Genomic DNA, 17380 nt, shown 5'->3' on the forward strand with positions numbered 1-17380 from the left:
AATCTTTTCCACAAGGCATCCGCGAGATGGCTCATGATATCATGCACGCTTTTTAGGAAACTTATGGATTTTGGACAAAATTTCATACGTACTTGAGTTCAAGATTTATCTGGTTCATCTGGAGATGAATACTAATCAAAGTCCCATGCATTGATTGCGGGACAATTGCCAGCTGTTCAAAGAGTGATTGTGGATCTCAATCCTGACTCGGATTGCCCAAGACAGAGAGGAGGAGGAGGAATCGCGGCCCATCCAGGAATTTTACCGTACATCCGCCGGGGTAACATAAAACAAGGCGATTCGATACTAATCAGATTCTTGCTTAGAGAGCAAATACGCGGAAACAAAGCTACGGCTGTGGTGCCCACAACCCTGAAGAAGGGCATTAACAGCGGCAGATATGCAGTATTACCCTTGTTAGTCTCCGTAGGTTAGTCGGGGCAATCCAGAACGGCGCGAGTTAATACCAATCAGGCTTACCTTAGAAATCGAATATGTTGAAGAAGATTTTTTGTTGTAAATCACCCACGAAGACATGGAAGATGGATTATGGAAGTCAATGGATAGAATTATCAGCTTAAGTTGATCGCAACCACAATTCTCATCATGTGACATAACAACTACAGGGAGCATCGTCTTGTTTAGAGGTGTTGGGCTCGCTGTCGTCGCCGGGGTTGCGTCACGCAATATCATTCATAATCGACTTCAATATTTGCTTCGTCCTCAAGCCATATTGCAGGAGTCTACGGATGACAGATTCTCACAAGGAGCTCTCGGGAGTTCGGACGAATTTGAGTATCTCACTAAGCAGACGCAGGACCTCGCTCTACGAACTCTGGGACGGCGACTAGGCCACTGTGGACTACCAATTAATAGCTTACATTACATCGAGAGCGTTGATAATTTTTATGGATGACTGGCTTTATAAAGTTTGGTCTCCCTTCCATGAATCAGAATATTTCATCCTAACCCCACCACCAAATCCAGTTCCAGCTTCACCACCATCAACTTCACCAACAATTAACCAAGCCTCACAAGATGGATGTCCTTGCTACCCTCGACCCCAGGCTCCGTTTTAAGACCACCGATCTCAACGGAATTCAATACAGATATATCCACGCAGAGCCGGATTCGGGCAAATCTGCTGGTCCCGTTTTCCTCATCCATGGATGGCCCGATTTGGCCCTGGGCTGGGCCAACCACATCCCCTTCCTCCTATCCAAGGGTCTGAGCGTCGTCGCGTTGGACAAGATAGGGTATGGAGGAACTGATTCACCCGAGGACGTCGAGTTCTAGTAAGTTATCACGCCTGAAGCAGCCAAACGTAAGCTGGTTTAGCACGAGCCCGCGGCGCCTAACAAACTCATGCAGTACTTGGAAGCGCGCTGCAGACGATATCGCCACACTTGCAAGCCAACTTGGCCTTTCCCGAATCATTCTCGGCGGACACGATTTTGGTGGAGCAGTGGTCTATCGCACCGCCATCTGGCACCCAGACCTCGTTGCAGCCTTCTACGTGCTCAACACGCCCTTCGCAGCTCCCACGGCCTCGTTTGTAGATCTCGCCTATGAATGGCCTGGATTCAAATACCAGCAGCAATTCCGCACAAGCGCCATTGCGGATTATGTTGGGCCGGCTGATGCTCAAAACACCACGCGCATTCGACAGATCCTGAACAACGTCTACGGGGTAATTGGCCCCAACGGCGAACAGCCTAGCAACGTCACAGGTATTGGATTTTACTTTGATCTGCTTGATCTTGTAACTACGGACACACCGCTTCTCACCAAGGCGCAGATCGACTTCTACGTCGATGAATACACCAAGAAGCCAATCAATCACACGCTTAATGAGTATCGCAACAACAAGCTGAACTGGGAAGATGAGCGGGTACTTATTCCTGACAACACCACTTACAGCGGCAAGTTCAAGCAACCTGCATTATACATCGCTGCAACCCAGGACCTAACGCTGCCCCCGGCTTTATCTGAGGGGATGGAAACGTACTTTGACAGCCTGAGCCGGGGTGAGATCGATGGTGGGCACTGGGCGAGGTGGGAGAACCCTCTCGAGGTTGAGCACTATGTCGGAAACTGGTTGGCTACGTCGGTTTTTGGTAATGCTTCCCTGAACCTTACTGCAGGGCTCGGCCTTGGAGCACCCTGAGTATAAGTGCGAGCTGAGATGAGGCGATGAACCAGGCGTCTAGCCATCATCGACCTGAGGCTTTGGTATAAGACGCATGAAATAGGCTGATTGCTTTGTGTATAGAGCTAGAAGTTTTGTTACGTGCACAAATTGAGAAGATTAGAGAAGTCAATATACTCGTTTGAGGTATCAGTAAGTAGGCAAATGCTCAATTGATGCCGGACCGTGTAGACGCTGATGGTAATCGTGATAGCATGGGCTCATCTCTAGCATATAAGTCAAAACGTTAGTCACTGGAATGATGTCGCAGCGCCACACGTGGCGCTGCCGGTTACTGCCGTACGATACCGCTTTCCACAAGCCGATTACCCGTCTTGTACGGTATATAGATATGACCCTCATACGGATCTTCCACTTAAGAGGAATCAAGCCACTTTCTACTATACATGTCTTCCACTTGCTACCTCGCTTTGTGATAAATGACTAATTGAGGAGACGTTGAAAGATATACATAACTCAACATCGAGAACTAACCTGTCGTGTCTGGTTAATTTGCTGACTGGATGCACGCACGGTGCCTCAGTTCGCATGTAAATAACCTCGTGCACCGATCCACGTCATTCCGTCATCCTGCAGAAGGCGGGGAACAAGTCTCGTCGATGATAAAGAAGCCCGTTCATCTTCGTTTCCATCAATTGAAACTTTGTCACTCCATGCATTAGAGCTGAACTGAACATGTCCCAGTCAACCTCGTCGGTCAATGAAACCCCCAGTGCTCGAGCGGGCGGGGACTCCAGCATTCCACTCGTTGACCTAGATGCCCTAAAAGGCGGCACCAACCCTGAAGCAGCACTGAATGCCGGCAAGAGTCTTGTGGATGCATTCAGATTATCCGGGTTTGCCTATGTGAAGAACCATGGAATCCCCGAGGAGACTATCAAGTCCGCCTTCCAGTGGGTTCGTCTATGGGATTGATCTCTCTCTCATGTTCTCTGTCATTGCTGATCATCGCCCATCGCCCAGAGTGAGAAGTTCTTTTCCCTCCCACAGGCCGAGAAGGATAAGGCACCGCACCCGCCCGAAGGATGGTGGCATCGCGGCTATTCCGGCATTGGCCGGGAGAAGGTGTCGCAAATGGTGTTTGACGCCGAAGAAATCAGCGAGCTGAGGAAAATACCCGACTTCAAGGAATCATACGAGATTGGGCGCGAGGACGACGATCACCTGCCCAACATCTGGGTCCCCGAGGAGTCGCTCCCCGGGTTTCGATCATTTTTCAACAATTTCTACGAGGTCTGCTACCGGCTCGAACTCCACCTACTCCGCGCCATGGCTCTCGGCATGGGCCTGGACGAGGACTTCTTCCGGGACTACCACGTGATGAAGGACAATCAGATCCGCCTCCTCCACTACCCGCCGGTCGAGGAGAAGCTCTTGCGCGCCGGCAAGCTCGAGCGGCTGGGAGCGCATTCGGACTTTGGCTCCATGACGCTCCTATTCCAGGATGAGATCGGCGGCCTCGAGGTGGAGGACCCTAACGAGGAGGGCCGGTTCTTGCCCGTGTCGTCCATCCCTGGGACGATCGTGGTCAATATTGGCGACTTCATGCAGCGGTGGAGCAACGACACGCTCCGGTCCACCGTGCATCGTGTGCGAGCGCCGCCGCTGGAGACGAACGAGAGCGGTGACCGCGTGACCCGGGCGCGGTATTCGATTCCGTACTTCATCGGCGCTGATCAGGAGAAGACGGTGGACTGCGTGTCTGGGTGCTTCGGTCCCGGCAGGCCGAAGAAGTACGAGCCGATAAACAGTCGCGAGTACATCGAGATGCGACTGAATGCGACGTATTGAAAGATGCCCGGGGTTGAAGAGATATCGTGTTTATCTGTGCCTAGCAAATGCCATGTCTGTCTTGCTTGAAGAAGTCCAGGCCCGTCGGCCACCATTCGTACCTAGCTTTGAGCGGCGCACTCCGTACAACACGTGTCCATGCTGTCAAAGTCGCAGCAGTGAGCAGTGAGCACGCGGAGACCCAGGTCTTTGATCATTGGTGATTACGTATTATTCCTTGCAGGTTCTTGCATGCGAGATCCACTGGCAAATGCCGCGAGTCCTCACCTGGTTGGCCTACCCGCTGACGATCCCCGGCCCCTCATCCGGTCGTTTCTGGTGATGAGGGCCGAACATGGTAGCATTCTACACCTTTGGTCAGCGGCCTTGGCGCTACACTTGACACGTTACCATGAGCCATGGCACAGAATAAACCTGCCAAAAATCGTGCGGAGCTGACATGAAGCTGACAACCGGCAGATGAGGAGATGCTCTCCAAGACTCCAACGGGTTGGAGAAGCGAAGGAGAGGAGGGCCACGACCTGCCCGCCCCCCTCCTCGTCCGGGGATGTGTTGAAGGGAAACTTGACTGATCAACTGAAGAATTGGAGGCGACAAGGCGTGCGCACGTCCACGACCACGCGCATTGCCCGCCCACTGTGGGGTTTCCAAGCTCTTAAAGAAGGGGAACAGGGACCGGGGATTTTGTCGTGACTCGTGGCAGCACGTTTCCACCCTTTCCCGCTGCCGTCCAAGCAATTTGATCTCTCAGACTCTCTTTCTCCCTTTCTTTCCAGGATTCGAGCAACAGTAACCCGGAATCTGGGAACAGCAACGGGTGAAACCCTGCGACGACACGAGTAGTGTACGGCTTCACATCGCGACCGAGCCTCCGATATCATCCATCAAATGTGTCCCGAGGGAGACGAGGACCAGACGGCCGCCGCGGCCGCCGCGCAGCAGGAGACGGCGGCGAACGCAGCGGCTGGAATCTTACCGGCTGAGCACTGGGTGCAAGCGGCACGAGTCAGTTTCGACGCCATTCCCACCGTGGGGGCGTAGTTGTCTACATACGCCCCTTCAACGGCGGCCGCGCGGGATTGTGATGATTGACAGGCCGCTAGGACGCTGCTAATGAAGACGATGCCGACTCTGCGCTAGGCGACGACAACGCCAGTTCAACGGCGTCAATCACCTCTACGATTTCTGCAGTACCGAAAGATTCATGGGAGGACGTTCCACGGCGAGGTTGGCGACGCACAGTATTGGTAATGACTCCGGGGTTTGAGAGACTTGAGGATTTCTAGCGGTCTCGCTAACTGGTCATGAAAGGGGGAGCAACGATGAACAGCAGAATGAGGTTTGGGACATCAAGTGAGATGGACCTCCACAAGAGGAAGGAAATGAGAGCTCGAAGCTGACGCTCAGTAGCCATCACTTACTCACCTTGTCCATGGGTGACAAGCTTCACTTGGCACCGCTAGACAAAAGCAAGGTAGGTGACGAGCACCTCGGCGGTGGCTTGCTCATCGGCCTGAACTAACGAAACCCTAAATAGCTAAACAAAGCGCTGGATATTGGAACAGAAACAGGTGAGCGGCGCTTATGTCATTCTCGGCTCATAAAGTCAGGCTAACTCCAACGTAGGTATCTGGGCCATGTAAGTCTCGCAACTAGGTACGTCAAAAGTACGTGATGCAAGAGGCTGAACTCTGTATAGTGACTTTGCCGATGAGAATCCCGAATGTGAAGTCATCGGGACGGACATCTCCCCCATCCAACCTAGCTGGGTTCCTCCTAACTTGAAATTGTGAGTACTCCGATATCACACAGTGATGATCCAACGGCCAATGCCGTGACTGACTCCACACAGCGAGATCGATGACTGTAGACGCGAATGGACATTCGAACCCGAGTCCTTTGACTACGTTCACATCCGCTTCCTAGTCGGCAGCATCGCGGACTGGCCCGCGCTATTCAAGCAGGCCTACAGGGCCCTGAAGCCGGGCGGTTACTTCGAGAGTTTCGAAGTCTCGCCGGCCATCATGAGCGACGACGGGACCGTCCCGGAGACTAGCGCATTGGGTCAGTGGGGCAAGTTCTTCGAGGAGGGCGGCCGGAAGATGGGCCGGACGTTCCGGGTCCTCGACGAGAACTTGCAAAGGACGTCGATGGAGGACGCCGGCTTTGAGAGCATCACAGAGTGGAACAACAAGGTATATCAGAGTTCCGACAGACGAGTTGGAAGTATGAGGCACGAGAAAAGAAGACTAACTTGAAATAACAGGCCCCATCGGTAACTGGCCAAAGGATGAGGTGAAGAAGGAAGTCGGCGAGTGGGCTGAGCTGACGCTCCTCTCGGACATTGAGGGCTACGTCCTTTTCATGGCCAACGTCATGTCGACTTGGTCTCGTGAGGAAATCCACATCTATGCGGCGCAGCTGCGTCGCGAGATTCGGTTAGGCAAGCTTCATGGGTACTACCGCCAAAGAGCAGTTTGGGGACAGAAGCTCCTGAAGACGGAGGCATAGTTGCAGTATTCACTACTACCTTGATTACTGTTGATTTACTCGAAGCTAGCGAGCCTGGATAAGCATATGCAGCATATCTCATCGAATCGGATACCTTTCTGCCGCATTCGTGTGTTCTCGTCTCATTGTGAAAGGGAGCATGGCAGTCAAGGCTTGTCCAAATAAGCTGGACATGACCCGCAGGAGCGTCGGGCCGAAACGACTTGAAAGGCTTATCATATGCTCAGTAAGTCAAGAGCATCTGCATCTGGAAGGTGACTTTCTTGTATAGCAGAGGATGCATGGCGCTGAGTGAGCTATTTGGGCGACGTGGTGGAACTCCGCCGGTGTCGACATTGCCCAGGCAGTTGACAATGGCTTCGAGGGACCCAGGGTCTCAGCATCACCTGACAAGAATCGTCGCCAGAATGTGTATCATGGAAGGTTATAAAGGGAAAGTCTCATAATCGCCCTACTTTGTCACCAGATCCCAGACCATTACTTTCTTTCTCTCCCACAACCATCCAAGCAACTAGAATTTACCTGCCCACCCCAATCTATCGCCATCTTCACTACATCGAAGCCGACAAGATGAAGTTCAACTTGCTCGCTCTTGCTGCCATTGTATCACTGGCCATGGCCGCGCCGGTCCGTCTCCCAACTGGTTGTTATTTGACTTCGTAGTGCCTCAGTCTAACATGTATCCAAAAAAAATAGGTACCTGACGACGCTGTCACCGACACCTTCCCAGGCGGGAAGCCCTGGAAGCGTGGTGAGGCTGGCACCGATACTTTGCCCGGTCGCGATTGGTAGTACAATAACACAGCTATCGGTGCATTCTGTCAATCCTATCAGACCTGGGTATGAGTCTTGGGCAGCTTACTGTGAGACTGGTGCCCTTGCTCAGCCTCTAATGCTCAGAGAGAACGGGTCTATACATTGGAGATGAACGCGGTCTTCACAAAGCTGTGCATAGAATACAAGCTTAGTTCTGTTACCTCACAGATTCTAGTCACGCAAATGACATCGACTTATCAGAACTAATGGTATTTCTGTTGCTCATAAAATCACGTCAAGTCTGAATCTCCCATACATTGAGGATGCCGGAATCGTTCCTGGCATGATGTCCATGCAAACACCGCCCAACGACCATGTACTGCCCGTTCCCAAAGAAAGCAGCCGACACCGCGAACCCCGACTCCAACCTGGCCGAGTAGACCACCCTTCCAGTCGCCAGGTCAGTAACATCAGCGCCATCATCTGACCGGTACGCAACCCATCGCAGGTCAGGTGAAATCGCTAACGGGGTGCCCTCGCTTCCCTTGGCGGTCTCGAGGTTGTAACTGTTCATCGCGCCGCTCCCGTAGTCCCATATCGTCACCGTCCTGCCCCAAATCGATGCAATTACCCCCGTCGCGCTCACTGCGAGCCGGAGCGGATTCCTCCAGTCCTCCATCTCAATCTTGGCAATATTGCGGCCAGTCTCGACATTCGTGATCCTCAGCGTCCCGTCCTTGGACGCGGTGACGAGCCTGGTGCAGTCCGCCGTCCACTCCGCTTGCGTGACCTCATCTGTGTGGCTGCGGATAACGCTGTACCCCTGCCCCTTGGCGGCTGTGATGATCTCAACGCGGTTGCGCACTCCCTTGATTGCTAGAAGCTGACCGTCGGGGCTGAAGGAAAAGGCGCGGATGCCGTGCCACTGCAGGATGAACTTGCGCGCGTTGGGGCTGTTGTCGTTGACCCATTCGACGACGTACAGGGCCGGCCTCTCGAAATGGAACATGTCATGCGACGTCAGGATCGTCTTGGGGAAACGGTTAACGTATTCATCGTGATGTTCCGTCGTCACAGCGACTAGATCCATCAGCGGTGAGAAGACCATGTGCGCGCCCTTGACTTTGATGGTGCGTCTGCGTTGTCCGGAGGCGGCGTCGAAGAGGCTGATGTCTTTGAAGAAGTTTGAGACGGCGAAGGAGGTCGGGTCTAACGCGGAGGTGAAGCGGATGTCGACGGGTTCTTTTTCCATGTTCATTGTGATCTTGCCGACGTGGCGGAATATGACGTGGGCGGGGGCGGGCGCGGGCGCGAGGAGGGCCGAGTATGGATTTGGGTCTCCGTCTACGCTTGGTGCGGACATGGAGTAGGTTGAAGAGCCGGCGTGGTCGGCGGTTACGGTTAGTCTCGCCATGTCTGATGCCGGGACCGTGGTGGACTGGTTGTCGATGAAGGTCCGAAGAAAGCTGAGGAACCCGGCGAGCTTGTGAAGTGATAGGCTCTGGTCTGAGGCGGGTTGACGGTTGAGAATCTCTTTGATGGAGTTGATCTCCTGCAGGATTGCGCTGGTAGCATATGGAGGGGACTCGCCGGCTTCCTCTGCTCTTCGAAGATGTTGGGCCCTGTCGTGTGTTAGTATCTCAACTGCTGCCTCAAAGACGTTCGAGTAAGCAGGCTTACAAGTCTAATGCATCTATAGCTAGAGTCATCGTCCTCCTCCCCGTGGTCAGATGTGAGCCCAGGGCTGTGGCGCGACTGGCTGCATTCCTTCACGCATCGTCACCACGCCGAGAGAGCGACCATCGCGACTTTTCAGGTCCAGTGTCAGAGACAGCTTCTATGATTTGGCCGACGACCTCATTGCAGAATACTGGGACCTGCCGGGTTTCTCTCAAGAGCTGGTCCTCTCCTTCGCAACGTGCCCCATTCCGTAGAAGCGCGATGATGGTTTCGGATAGCATAAGGACTTGTTCCAGCACGGGCGAGAGTTGTGCCTCGGCCTCAGGGTGGGCTGCGATGAAGTCACGCACAGCTGCACCGGCCGGTGACAAGGCGGACTGCAACTGTTGACATTCCGCATCGACGCTGTTGGCGTTTGATGTGCTCATGATGGAGTGCTAGTTGTGTGGCTTGATCAATTGTCCTGAAAGACCATGGCGTTGAGGCTCACTCCGCGTCGACAGTTGTCGCGCTTATGAATTAGCAAAAGGCTTAACAAGCCCCCCATCAGGCAGCCAGGTTCCGAAGCGGCTATGCTTAAGGCTGAGAATGCCAAATGATTGTCAGGGGAACTTGAGTGCAGATCTGTCACGACACAGTCAGCACTTGGGCTTCTCTTTGGTTTAGTGCTTTTCGCTGAGATGACTTGTTAGTGAGCTTGCGCCACTGTCGTGGTCTCAGTACCAGAGCCAACACTTCTCCAATAAGAACCAAAGGCCACTAACTGTGCCACATAGGACTGCTGCGTCTCTCCCGCTGTCGCACTCATGCAATCCTGATCCTGCTGATGCTTTTGTGTCGTGACATCTCGTCTGTCGGTCTTGACCTGTTTTCAATGATGTCCCTTGAGTGTGAGCTGCGGTTGGATACTGCCGACTGTTCCTAGGGGCAGCAAAGTGGCGTGCCCTGCGTGCCTGCCCAGGTGTGTGGATCGTCGCCTCTCAAGCTCACCAGTCGCCATGACTGCTGCTCCAGGTTGCGTTGTTCTTCTCAAAGATTGTCGAAGACGGCTAGATAGCCTGTTGATTATACTGCATTTCTGCCTCTATTGACGGGAATTTCGGGCTCTCAATGGGTGTTGGCTGAGCACCACTGAAACGTCCGCCCCACTCAGCTCAGCTAAAGGAATATAGGGCAGCTAGGGGGCTTCCCGCTCAACCAACTATCACTGGATGTCAACATCCACCAATCCCCGATAGTCTAGTGGTGAGGATATCTGCTTGTCATTGGAAATTCAACGATTCGCAGGGGACCGGGGTTCAATTCCCCGTCGAGGAGTTCTTTTTGCTTTCCTGCCTCGTGTTGAAGCCAATTTTTCTCTTTTTTTCTTTTGTATCTACTTTCTAATCATTTGTGCTTCGTTTGGCGTGTTTGGAAAGTCCGATACGAAGTGGTTGCTTGCGGGATGAAGCTTCAAACACTAGAGACTTTTCGCAAAGACGACCTGCCAACCTCCGACCTCATCTCATTCACGCAACCCTATCATGCCAAAACAAATCCTGCGCCGTTCAAAATCGTCACATAGTTGGGCCTAGGTAGCTCCTCTTCGGTTTCCTTGGCTTCTTCCTCTAAGCCTATTTCCAACGTCTTGTCTCCATAGTCGAAGAACCAAGTCAAGAATCCTGTGTATTGGATTTTTTCTTGGCAATGAATCCAGTACTTTTGGTGAATGCTTGCGCTCAATCTTCAGAGCATTGGCTACCCCCTTGGACTTCATTCCAACGCCAGCCTGTGGGCAGTACACACTGCTCATCTGGACCAACGAGGCAAGCAATGAGGCAATACGACTGGTATTGACGGTTGGTTGGTGATGTTGTGGTGAAGGTGGCTGCGGTGGGCTGGATCAACCAGGAGGTGGATCAGGCAGCTGGTGCCCTAGGCACCAGCCACTGCCTCAGGTATCCACAGTCCCACACAGCCTCGTTGATTGGGTGCGTCATTGCAAGGACACTTGCGTCGGGGTTCATCTCCATGGCGGCTTCTACGATGCTGGGGTCTACCCCGTGCGGGCAGTACAGGAAGACTTCGTCTTTTCCACCCGCAGCTGCAATCTTGATAACGATTGCGTGATACAAGTTCGGGTACTTCTTGGTCTCGTCTTCGAGCCGGAAGATGGACAACCAGTCGGGCATCTCGGGCGTAGCCGGCCACGCCTGATCGCGTACAAAGTCCGGGAGGACATGGACATTATCGAAATGCTTCATTGCAGAGATGGTGGCTGCGGCGTCCTGTACGGCAAAGACTTTCAGTGATTGATCGAAGGTTCGCAGGGTCGGTTGATGCAGGTGATCCGGATTGGTATGGGTGACGGTCACCGCATCGAGAGTCGTCCTCCTTGGAGCCCCCGACCGCCTCATCAATCTCACGGACCAGATCTTCGCAGGATTCAATGGTTTCTAGTGCCGACTTTTCCTTGAGTGATAGTCGCAGGAAGTAGCTGATGAGGACATCGTTGACGCCAAAGAGCCAAGGGTCTTGTAGGATGTGGTAAAAGACCTTTTACCGGCCGCCCCAGCAGGTTTGGGAATGGAGATGAGCCATGCGTTGTCGCAGTTTGCGAGGGTTATGATCGGTCGTTTCAAGTTTTGTTTTGCCGAGGCGAGTGTGGCGATGAGACTTGCGCGGTCCATGATGGAGGTTATGAAACGGCGATGGAGGGAGAGTTGTAGGTGCACCGTACGTGATGGAAGACATTGCCTTCATTGCCCCGGGGGGGGAGGAGGGATGACCATAAGTACTTTGGTGATAATGATCTTCCTTGGTATGCCGTAGCCCAAGGTGATCCAAGTCCAGAAACTTACAAGGGACTTTGTGAATCCAATCAATGTCTATCTCTAGAATCAGCCGATCAGATTTTAGTCTGTCATGTCAGCGCTCTCATGGGATTCATGTCCAAATACAGTCTCTCTGAAGGATTCATCTATGAGTTGCTGCTGTTAAATGCGATGCTTCTGATTGGCAGGTAACATCGACAACCTCAGAGATATCAAAAATTTGCGTACGCCCAGGAGTCAGGAATCACTCTTAGCGGTGGCAGTTTACGAATGACGCTTAAGTACTCGCAGCAGACATTGGCAGCGACAGACTTATCTCGAGGAAGATACATGGGCCTTTTTTCTAAGGTCGCCTTTATAATTGATCGGATAGGTATGTTGGCCGTCAATAACATCTCATCATCCATCATTGAATTTAATTATTTGATGGAAGCTCGTTCCAGCCATCATTTGTGGGGCGAGCATGGCGCTCTAGCAGGTTTCGGTAGTTCACCTTAGTTTAAAATGTAAACGCCACCATATTCCTCCATGATTCCACGAGGCAACATACATCATCAAGATCTAGGCGTGCCATAAAGCAACGTCTTGTTAACTACCTCTGGATCCCGCTTGAAGTTCTCATGAACCCAGCGGTCCCTCGAATCCACCCCGTAGTCGGCAAACCCCCACCCTAGCCAGGTTCGACTTGCCTATGCTGTATCAGGAAGTCTAGAACTCTGGGGTACCCGTAGAAAAATGTGCCGCAGTGGATTAGAAGCTTGGCAAGGTCTAGACTGTATCGTAACCCAAGAACTCGGAACAAACTGAGACCGAAGCCATGGAATGTAACCAAAAATACAGAAAAGCCAACTGAGCACAAGCCAAGATGTCACCAACTCTTCAAGGTCATGGTCATGTTTTAGTGACAACTTCGTCAACTTGGCTGACTCGTCTACGCCGTTGCTATTGGTTATAATGCCTCGTGGCGGGCTCCACTTGCCGCTTTGTCGTCGGAACCGGATGAAAGCGGAGCACATAAAACCAAGACACTCACGCTGCCATCTTCCCGTCGCGAGTAAGGAGTCGTTTTTTTCCTAATCTGGCCATGCCCAGTCGCGTTTCTCCTCTCATCTGCATCAGCACAAACCACTCAGATTGAGTTCAACGACCTGTATCATCTCATCCCACCGGCATCACGTACTGAGATCAGCTTTGTCTGGGGGGGAAGTTTCTATCAACATCACACGTAGCACAAAACCTCAACTCTCACAACTCGGCCAATGCCGGGCGGATCTCAATGGCTGCTCAAGCTCACAGACGCTCTCGCAACGGTTCGTCAACCCACCATCGACGGGGCCGACAATCGCGTCGAGTCTCATCGCGCTTGGCTCTTCTACCGTCTCTTGGCGTAGGATCTAACTTTTCTCTGCTATTGACACAGGATGCGGGACATGCCGAACAGCCCGTATCAAGTGCGACGAGGCGCGCCCATTTTGCAAGCAGTGCGAGCGTCGTGGTGTTGAGTGTGTCGGATACCCGATACATCTGAAATGGGTTGAGATCAGCAGTATCAGCCCGGATAGCCAATCTGCAAGCAAGAGCGTCATCAAGCCGCGAAGTTCTTTGACGATTTGTTCATCAAGGAAGTCGGCCGCGTGTAGGAAAAAAGCTATCCCCCCGACATCCGTAGCACGCAGTCTGTCAGTGGGCCCGAAGCTTCACTCCTCATCAGATGCCTTCATATTCAGACACTGGGCCGACTCTTTGCCAGACCTTGTATATCCCAACCCTGAAGAATACGCCAGCATACGACAACCATATCTTGCCTTCGTTTGGAGGGAGAATTCTATCCTCTTGCCAGCGATTTTGGCAGCTGGATCAGCTCACCGTTACGCTCTTGGGAAGCTCAAACACGCAGAAACTCTTGAGAGAAAACAAAGAGCACTCACCACTATGGTGGCATGCGTAAAACAGCCCAGGGCTATCTCATACGGCCAGGTTCAGACATCATTTCCAGTATATCTAAGTGAAGAGGCAATTGCAGCATCAGCAGCACTTATTGGCATGGAGATCATGCAAGGATCGCACACACCATCAATCATCCCTCTTCTGCGAGGCCTCAAAGCGCAGATTGAAGAAAGACACAAACTACGACAGCGGGTGGAGGCAAGTTGGCAAATCGAAAGAGACACACCGATGATGGCAGTGAACGTCAAGATGATGGCTTACATTGACACCTTTTGCTGCGTGCCCTGCGCGACACACCCAGTCTTTGACCAACAGGCCTGGCGAGATTTTGTCATGCCAAAGTATCAAGGTGTCGCAGCGCCACACGTGGCGCTGCCGGTTACTGCCGTACGATACCGCTTTCCACAAGCCGATTACCCGTCTTGTACGGTATATAGATATGACCCTCATACGGATCTTCCACTTAAGAGGAATCAAGCCACTTTCTACTATACATGTCTTCCACTTGCTACCTCGCTTTGTGATACAAGGCTACTCTCTTGATAGTGGTCCAGACGTCGTATTCGGGTACTCGATGCACATCTTGCCGATGATCGGAGCAGCAGCCTCTCTCGTTGACGACTTCTTCCAAACAGCAATCACGCCGGAGCACTTTGTCTCGTCTCGATGTTATGTACTAGAGAAACTTGAATCAGCCTGCCGAGATCTTCCGCCTCCCCAGCAACAACCAGATCCAGAAACTGATCCATCGGCCCCATCAACAAGTCTCAAAATCCGAGATGCTAATGCCTGCATTGCTGCAGCCCTGGCCCACAGCCTAGCAACGCAAATCTTCCTGCTTCGCGCAGACGAGGGTGACTCTAGTACCGTCAGAGCCGAGCGTCCGACAAAACATCCCTTGGCGTTGGTCGAGCAGCTATCCGAAGCCGTTGCCGCTGTCCCGCTCGACACGCATGCGGCGACCATGATGGTTTGGCCCGCGTTTGTCCTCGGCTGCGAGAGCATGGCGGTGAGCGCACGGCGATATGAGGTAGAAGCTCTGTTTGAGAAGATCGTCGACAAGCAGAAACTTCTCAACATCTCGGTGGCGCTCAAGATGCTGCGGGAAAATGTTTGGACGGGCGGTGTGGCATACATTGTGAGCCCTGCGAGGAGTTTGTCTCCTGCAGAAGAGCCATGTCGATATACGCAAAATCAGTGGGTGAAGATGTGTTGGAAAGAGCGGCTGCAGCTTTGTTCGGCATAGGAAACCTACATGTACGTTACAAGTTTGCAATGACCGCAGATCTCACGACTGCGTTCGAAGGATCAATACCTACATGTACTCGTACGAGATATGAGCTAGAAGACAGCAGGCGATGATGGACATTTGGTTAATGATGATAATGATTCTATCTATGTTCTACACATTTTGATCGCTCGAGGTTCTAAGTACAGATATTTGGTATAAAAAAAAAAGGCTATTTGACAAGAATGTGACTGGTGACTGGTTCACAGTACAGTTTTCGACATAGGAAAAGGGGGGTATCTTTCCGGTTTCCGTAGTACAGAGGGGATAAAAAAATTAAGACATCTTCTTCGCTTGCTCCTCCAAAGTTTGAATAAGTTTGCTTCTCTGCCGAATCTTTTTGCCCCATTTGTAAAAGATAAAGGGGACGGGCATGAGCACAACTTCGGCGACACCGACCGTAATGCCCGCAATGCGCGGTGTCAGAGCGGCATACATGCTCTTGCCGACGAGCACCAAGACAGCGCCCAAGATGGATCTGAAGACGAGGTTGCCGGCCGACGCGGAGGTTGCGTACATGCCGAACACCTTTGAAATGTAACTAGTGCCGTAAATGAAGACGAGACCGAAGCCGTAGCCAAAGGGGACGCCGGACAGGACACTCCAGTAGAAGGGAATTTCGATGGGTAGGGAAGTGAGTGCGAATGAGAGCTGGCCGACGGGCTCGAGAACTGCGCCAATGCAGATGAGGAGGACGACTGCCTCTGGTTCCTGCTGGCCAGTTTCCGGGTTCTTGGGCTGGCGGTTAACCAGCTTCCTGAGAAGCGGCTCCGTGGCCAAGACGAGCGCGATGCCGACAAAGACGCCGAGGAAAGCGAGACCAGAAATGGCGACGCTCCAGCCGCGCTCGGTGGTGTAGACAATAGGGAATGCGACGTAGGCCAACTGGACGATGGCGTAAATGACAGAGATGTAGATGTTCCAGAACATGAGGACAGGCTCAGTGAACGATAGGATGAAGGGACGGGACACGGCCGTCCTGATTCTGCGGAAGATGGGAACGGTGTCGTCAAAGTCGGACCAGTATCTGTGGTCTTCCTCTTCTTGTCGCTTTGCAGCAGCTTTCTTTCTGAGAAGCGTGGGCCGGTAAGTTTCTGGGACGGTCATGATGAACAGAGCTCCGACAGCTGTTGAGATCAATGACATCCAGTTGAGTGATCTCCAGCCAAAGGCTTCCACGAGAAATCCACCCTGTCATAGTTGTTAGTGACTTGGTCCGAGGGTTGCGGATGAATGAAGCTTACCATGAGAGGCCCGAGAACGGGACCATTGAGAGGTCCAAATGAGTACACTGACATCGCCAGCGGCAAGTATTTGGGGTTGGTGATGTCCATGATCGAGCCACCAACATTGGAAAGCATGACACTTCCGGCGACAGCACTAGAGTCCATGTGAGCAACTGATCCTATAAGTGAAGGAACAACACGAAGGTGACATACCCTAGGAAACGTGCCACGATGACCATGGTGAAGTTGGTCGCCAGTGCCGCGAGGGGGATCAGTCCCAAGAATACTGTTAGGCCACCAATGTACATTGGTCTTCGGCCAAACGTCTCACTCAAAGGTGCCATGATGAGGGCGCCGAGGGCGAGACCGACGAGGTAAAGAGAGATACCGAGGAGAGGTAGTGAAGGGTTGGTGACGTTGAGCTCTTGGCTCATCTGGGTGATACCACTAGAGTAGGCGGTCGAGTAGATACCGGTAGCTAGTGTCGTCAGGGCAAACATGGCGACGACGAGCACACGGTAGGCCGTCGACCAGTTCTTTGGGTCGTCCGGGTCTCCATCCCAAAAGTCGACACGGAAGGCCTTGAGGGCTGTTGGCGGGCCCTCATCCTCCTCATTCTCAGGCTTCTCATCATACTTCTTAAAGTCCTCGACATCAAAGTCAAAGTCTGGTACGTAAAAGGACCATCGTGGGGGCAGGGCTGTCTTTTCGTTGAAGACACCCTCGATGTACTCGTTGGCGACGGGGTAGTATGATAACCTGCTTAGCCGCGGTAGGCGGGAGAAACGTTCTGATGGTGGTGGTTCAAGTCCAAGAGGCTGGAAGCTTTGGCTTCTTCGCATCCATGAGCTCCTGGGATTGATGAAGGAGTGCCGACCAGGAGGCGGCGGTGGTCTTGGTGGGAGAGGAGCGAATCTGGTCTGCTTCTGTCCACCTGGAGGGTAGAACTGTAGCCTGGCGGGGTCAGGCACTTGCAGAGAGTCCGACATGGTGATGGATCATTACTGCTAGCTTCCAGACTGGTAGCGGTGAGTGAAGGAGAGGGAATGGAGGTTTTCCTGTCAACGATGGGCCTCATTGAGTGATAACTGCAAGAGGCAGGGAGAGTGGCCCGCCGAGGACGGGGACCGACCCTATCAGGACCATGAAGTCCAAGGGG

The 17380-nt window shown here is 52.7% G+C and overlaps 8 protein-coding genes and 1 non-coding gene across 9 annotated transcripts; 5 read left to right on the forward strand and 4 right to left on the reverse strand.

Moving 5' to 3' along the window:
* Positions 1 to 1038: 1038 nt before the first annotated feature.
* Positions 1039 to 2167, forward strand: BDP81DRAFT_494277 (epoxide hydrolase; the record flags this gene model as incomplete). Its single annotated transcript, XM_060595381.1, has 2 exons — positions 1039 to 1295; positions 1372 to 2167. The coding sequence occupies 2 exons, from the start codon at positions 1039 to 1041 to the stop codon at positions 2165 to 2167; spliced, it is 1053 nt and encodes a 350-aa protein (XP_060442542.1).
* A 717-nt stretch (positions 2168 to 2884) lies between these two features.
* Positions 2885 to 4000, forward strand: BDP81DRAFT_463056 (uncharacterized protein; the record flags this gene model as incomplete). Its single annotated transcript, XM_060593970.1, has 2 exons — positions 2885 to 3106; positions 3173 to 4000. The coding sequence occupies 2 exons, from the start codon at positions 2885 to 2887 to the stop codon at positions 3998 to 4000; spliced, it is 1050 nt and encodes a 349-aa protein (XP_060442543.1).
* An 888-nt stretch (positions 4001 to 4888) lies between these two features.
* BDP81DRAFT_396661 (S-adenosyl-L-methionine-dependent methyltransferase) lies at positions 4889 to 6511 on the forward strand (the record flags this gene model as incomplete). The annotated part of the gene is made up of 9 exons (XM_060588218.1): positions 4889 to 5005; positions 5192 to 5247; positions 5312 to 5353; positions 5411 to 5474; positions 5538 to 5571; positions 5627 to 5639; positions 5700 to 5789; positions 5853 to 6205; positions 6267 to 6511. 9 exons carry the CDS (start codon positions 4889 to 4891, stop codon positions 6509 to 6511), a joined length of 1014 nt encoding a protein of 337 aa, XP_060442544.1.
* A 1051-nt stretch (positions 6512 to 7562) lies between these two features.
* On the reverse strand, positions 7563 to 8976 carry BDP81DRAFT_463058 (ribosome assembly protein 4; the record flags this gene model as incomplete). Its single annotated transcript, XM_060593971.1, has 2 exons — positions 7563 to 8889; positions 8948 to 8976. The coding sequence occupies 2 exons, from the start codon at positions 8974 to 8976 to the stop codon at positions 7563 to 7565; spliced, it is 1356 nt and encodes a 451-aa protein (XP_060442545.1).
* Positions 8907 to 9465, reverse strand: BDP81DRAFT_63441 (uncharacterized protein). Its single transcript, XM_060596086.1, has one exon. The coding sequence runs from the start codon at positions 9373 to 9375 to the stop codon at positions 9037 to 9039; it is 339 nt and encodes a 112-aa protein (XP_060442546.1). The 5' UTR covers positions 9376 to 9465; the 3' UTR covers positions 8907 to 9036.
* Positions 9466 to 10175: 710 nt separating this feature from the next.
* Positions 10176 to 10264, forward strand: BDP81DRAFT_t236. Its single transcript has one exon. It is a non-coding gene; the product is annotated as a tRNA-Asp (tRNA).
* Positions 10265 to 10277: 13 nt separating this feature from the next.
* Positions 10278 to 11891, reverse strand: BDP81DRAFT_482957 (uncharacterized protein). The gene is made up of 5 exons (XM_060595037.1): positions 11490 to 11891; positions 11394 to 11460; positions 10903 to 11320; positions 10689 to 10715; positions 10278 to 10645 (listed from the first exon to the last, which is right to left on the reverse strand). Exons 1-5 carry the CDS (start codon positions 11614 to 11616, stop codon positions 10469 to 10471), a joined length of 816 nt encoding a protein of 271 aa, XP_060442547.1. The 5' UTR covers positions 11617 to 11891; the 3' UTR covers positions 10278 to 10468.
* Positions 11892 to 14231: 2340 nt separating this feature from the next.
* On the forward strand, positions 14232 to 15088 carry BDP81DRAFT_433430 (uncharacterized protein). Its single transcript, XM_060590855.1, has one exon. The coding sequence runs from the start codon at positions 14282 to 14284 to the stop codon at positions 14951 to 14953; it is 672 nt and encodes a 223-aa protein (XP_060442548.1). The 5' UTR covers positions 14232 to 14281; the 3' UTR covers positions 14954 to 15088.
* Positions 15089 to 15271: 183 nt separating this feature from the next.
* BDP81DRAFT_396664 (major facilitator superfamily transporter) lies at positions 15272 to 17210 on the reverse strand (the record flags this gene model as incomplete). Its single annotated transcript, XM_060588219.1, has 3 exons — positions 15272 to 16186; positions 16240 to 16375; positions 16435 to 17210. 3 exons carry the CDS (start codon positions 17208 to 17210, stop codon positions 15272 to 15274), a joined length of 1827 nt encoding a protein of 608 aa, XP_060442549.1.
* Between the last annotated feature and the right edge of the window lie 170 nt (positions 17211 to 17380).

This window comes from Colletotrichum phormii (assembly GCF_030913505.1).
Source record: "Colletotrichum phormii strain CBS 102054 chromosome Unknown BDP81scaffold_16, whole genome shotgun sequence".
Classification (NCBI taxonomy): domain Eukaryota; kingdom Fungi; phylum Ascomycota; class Sordariomycetes; order Glomerellales; family Glomerellaceae; genus Colletotrichum; species Colletotrichum phormii.

Excerpts from the sequence above, each read along its gene's own strand:
- BDP81DRAFT_63441 (XM_060596086.1), bottom strand. The coding sequence starts at position 9,375 with ATGAGCACATCAAACGCCAACAGCGTCGATGCGGAATGTCAACAGTTG.
- BDP81DRAFT_482957 (XM_060595037.1), bottom strand. The coding sequence starts at position 11,616 with ATGGACCGCGCAAGTCTCATCGCCACACTCGCCTCGGCAAAACAAAAC. Across the intron at positions 11,321-11,393 it reads CGACTATCACTCAAGGAAAA|GAGGACGACTCTCGATGCGG; the intron begins GTCGGCACTAGA and ends GGGGGCTCCAAG. Across the intron at positions 10,716-10,902 it reads CGCACCCAATCAACGAGGCT|GCTGGCGTTGGAATGAAGTC; the intron begins GTGTGGGACTGT and ends TACTGCCCACAG.
- BDP81DRAFT_433430 (XM_060590855.1), top strand. The coding sequence starts at position 14,282 with ATGCACATCTTGCCGATGATCGGAGCAGCAGCCTCTCTCGTTGACGAC.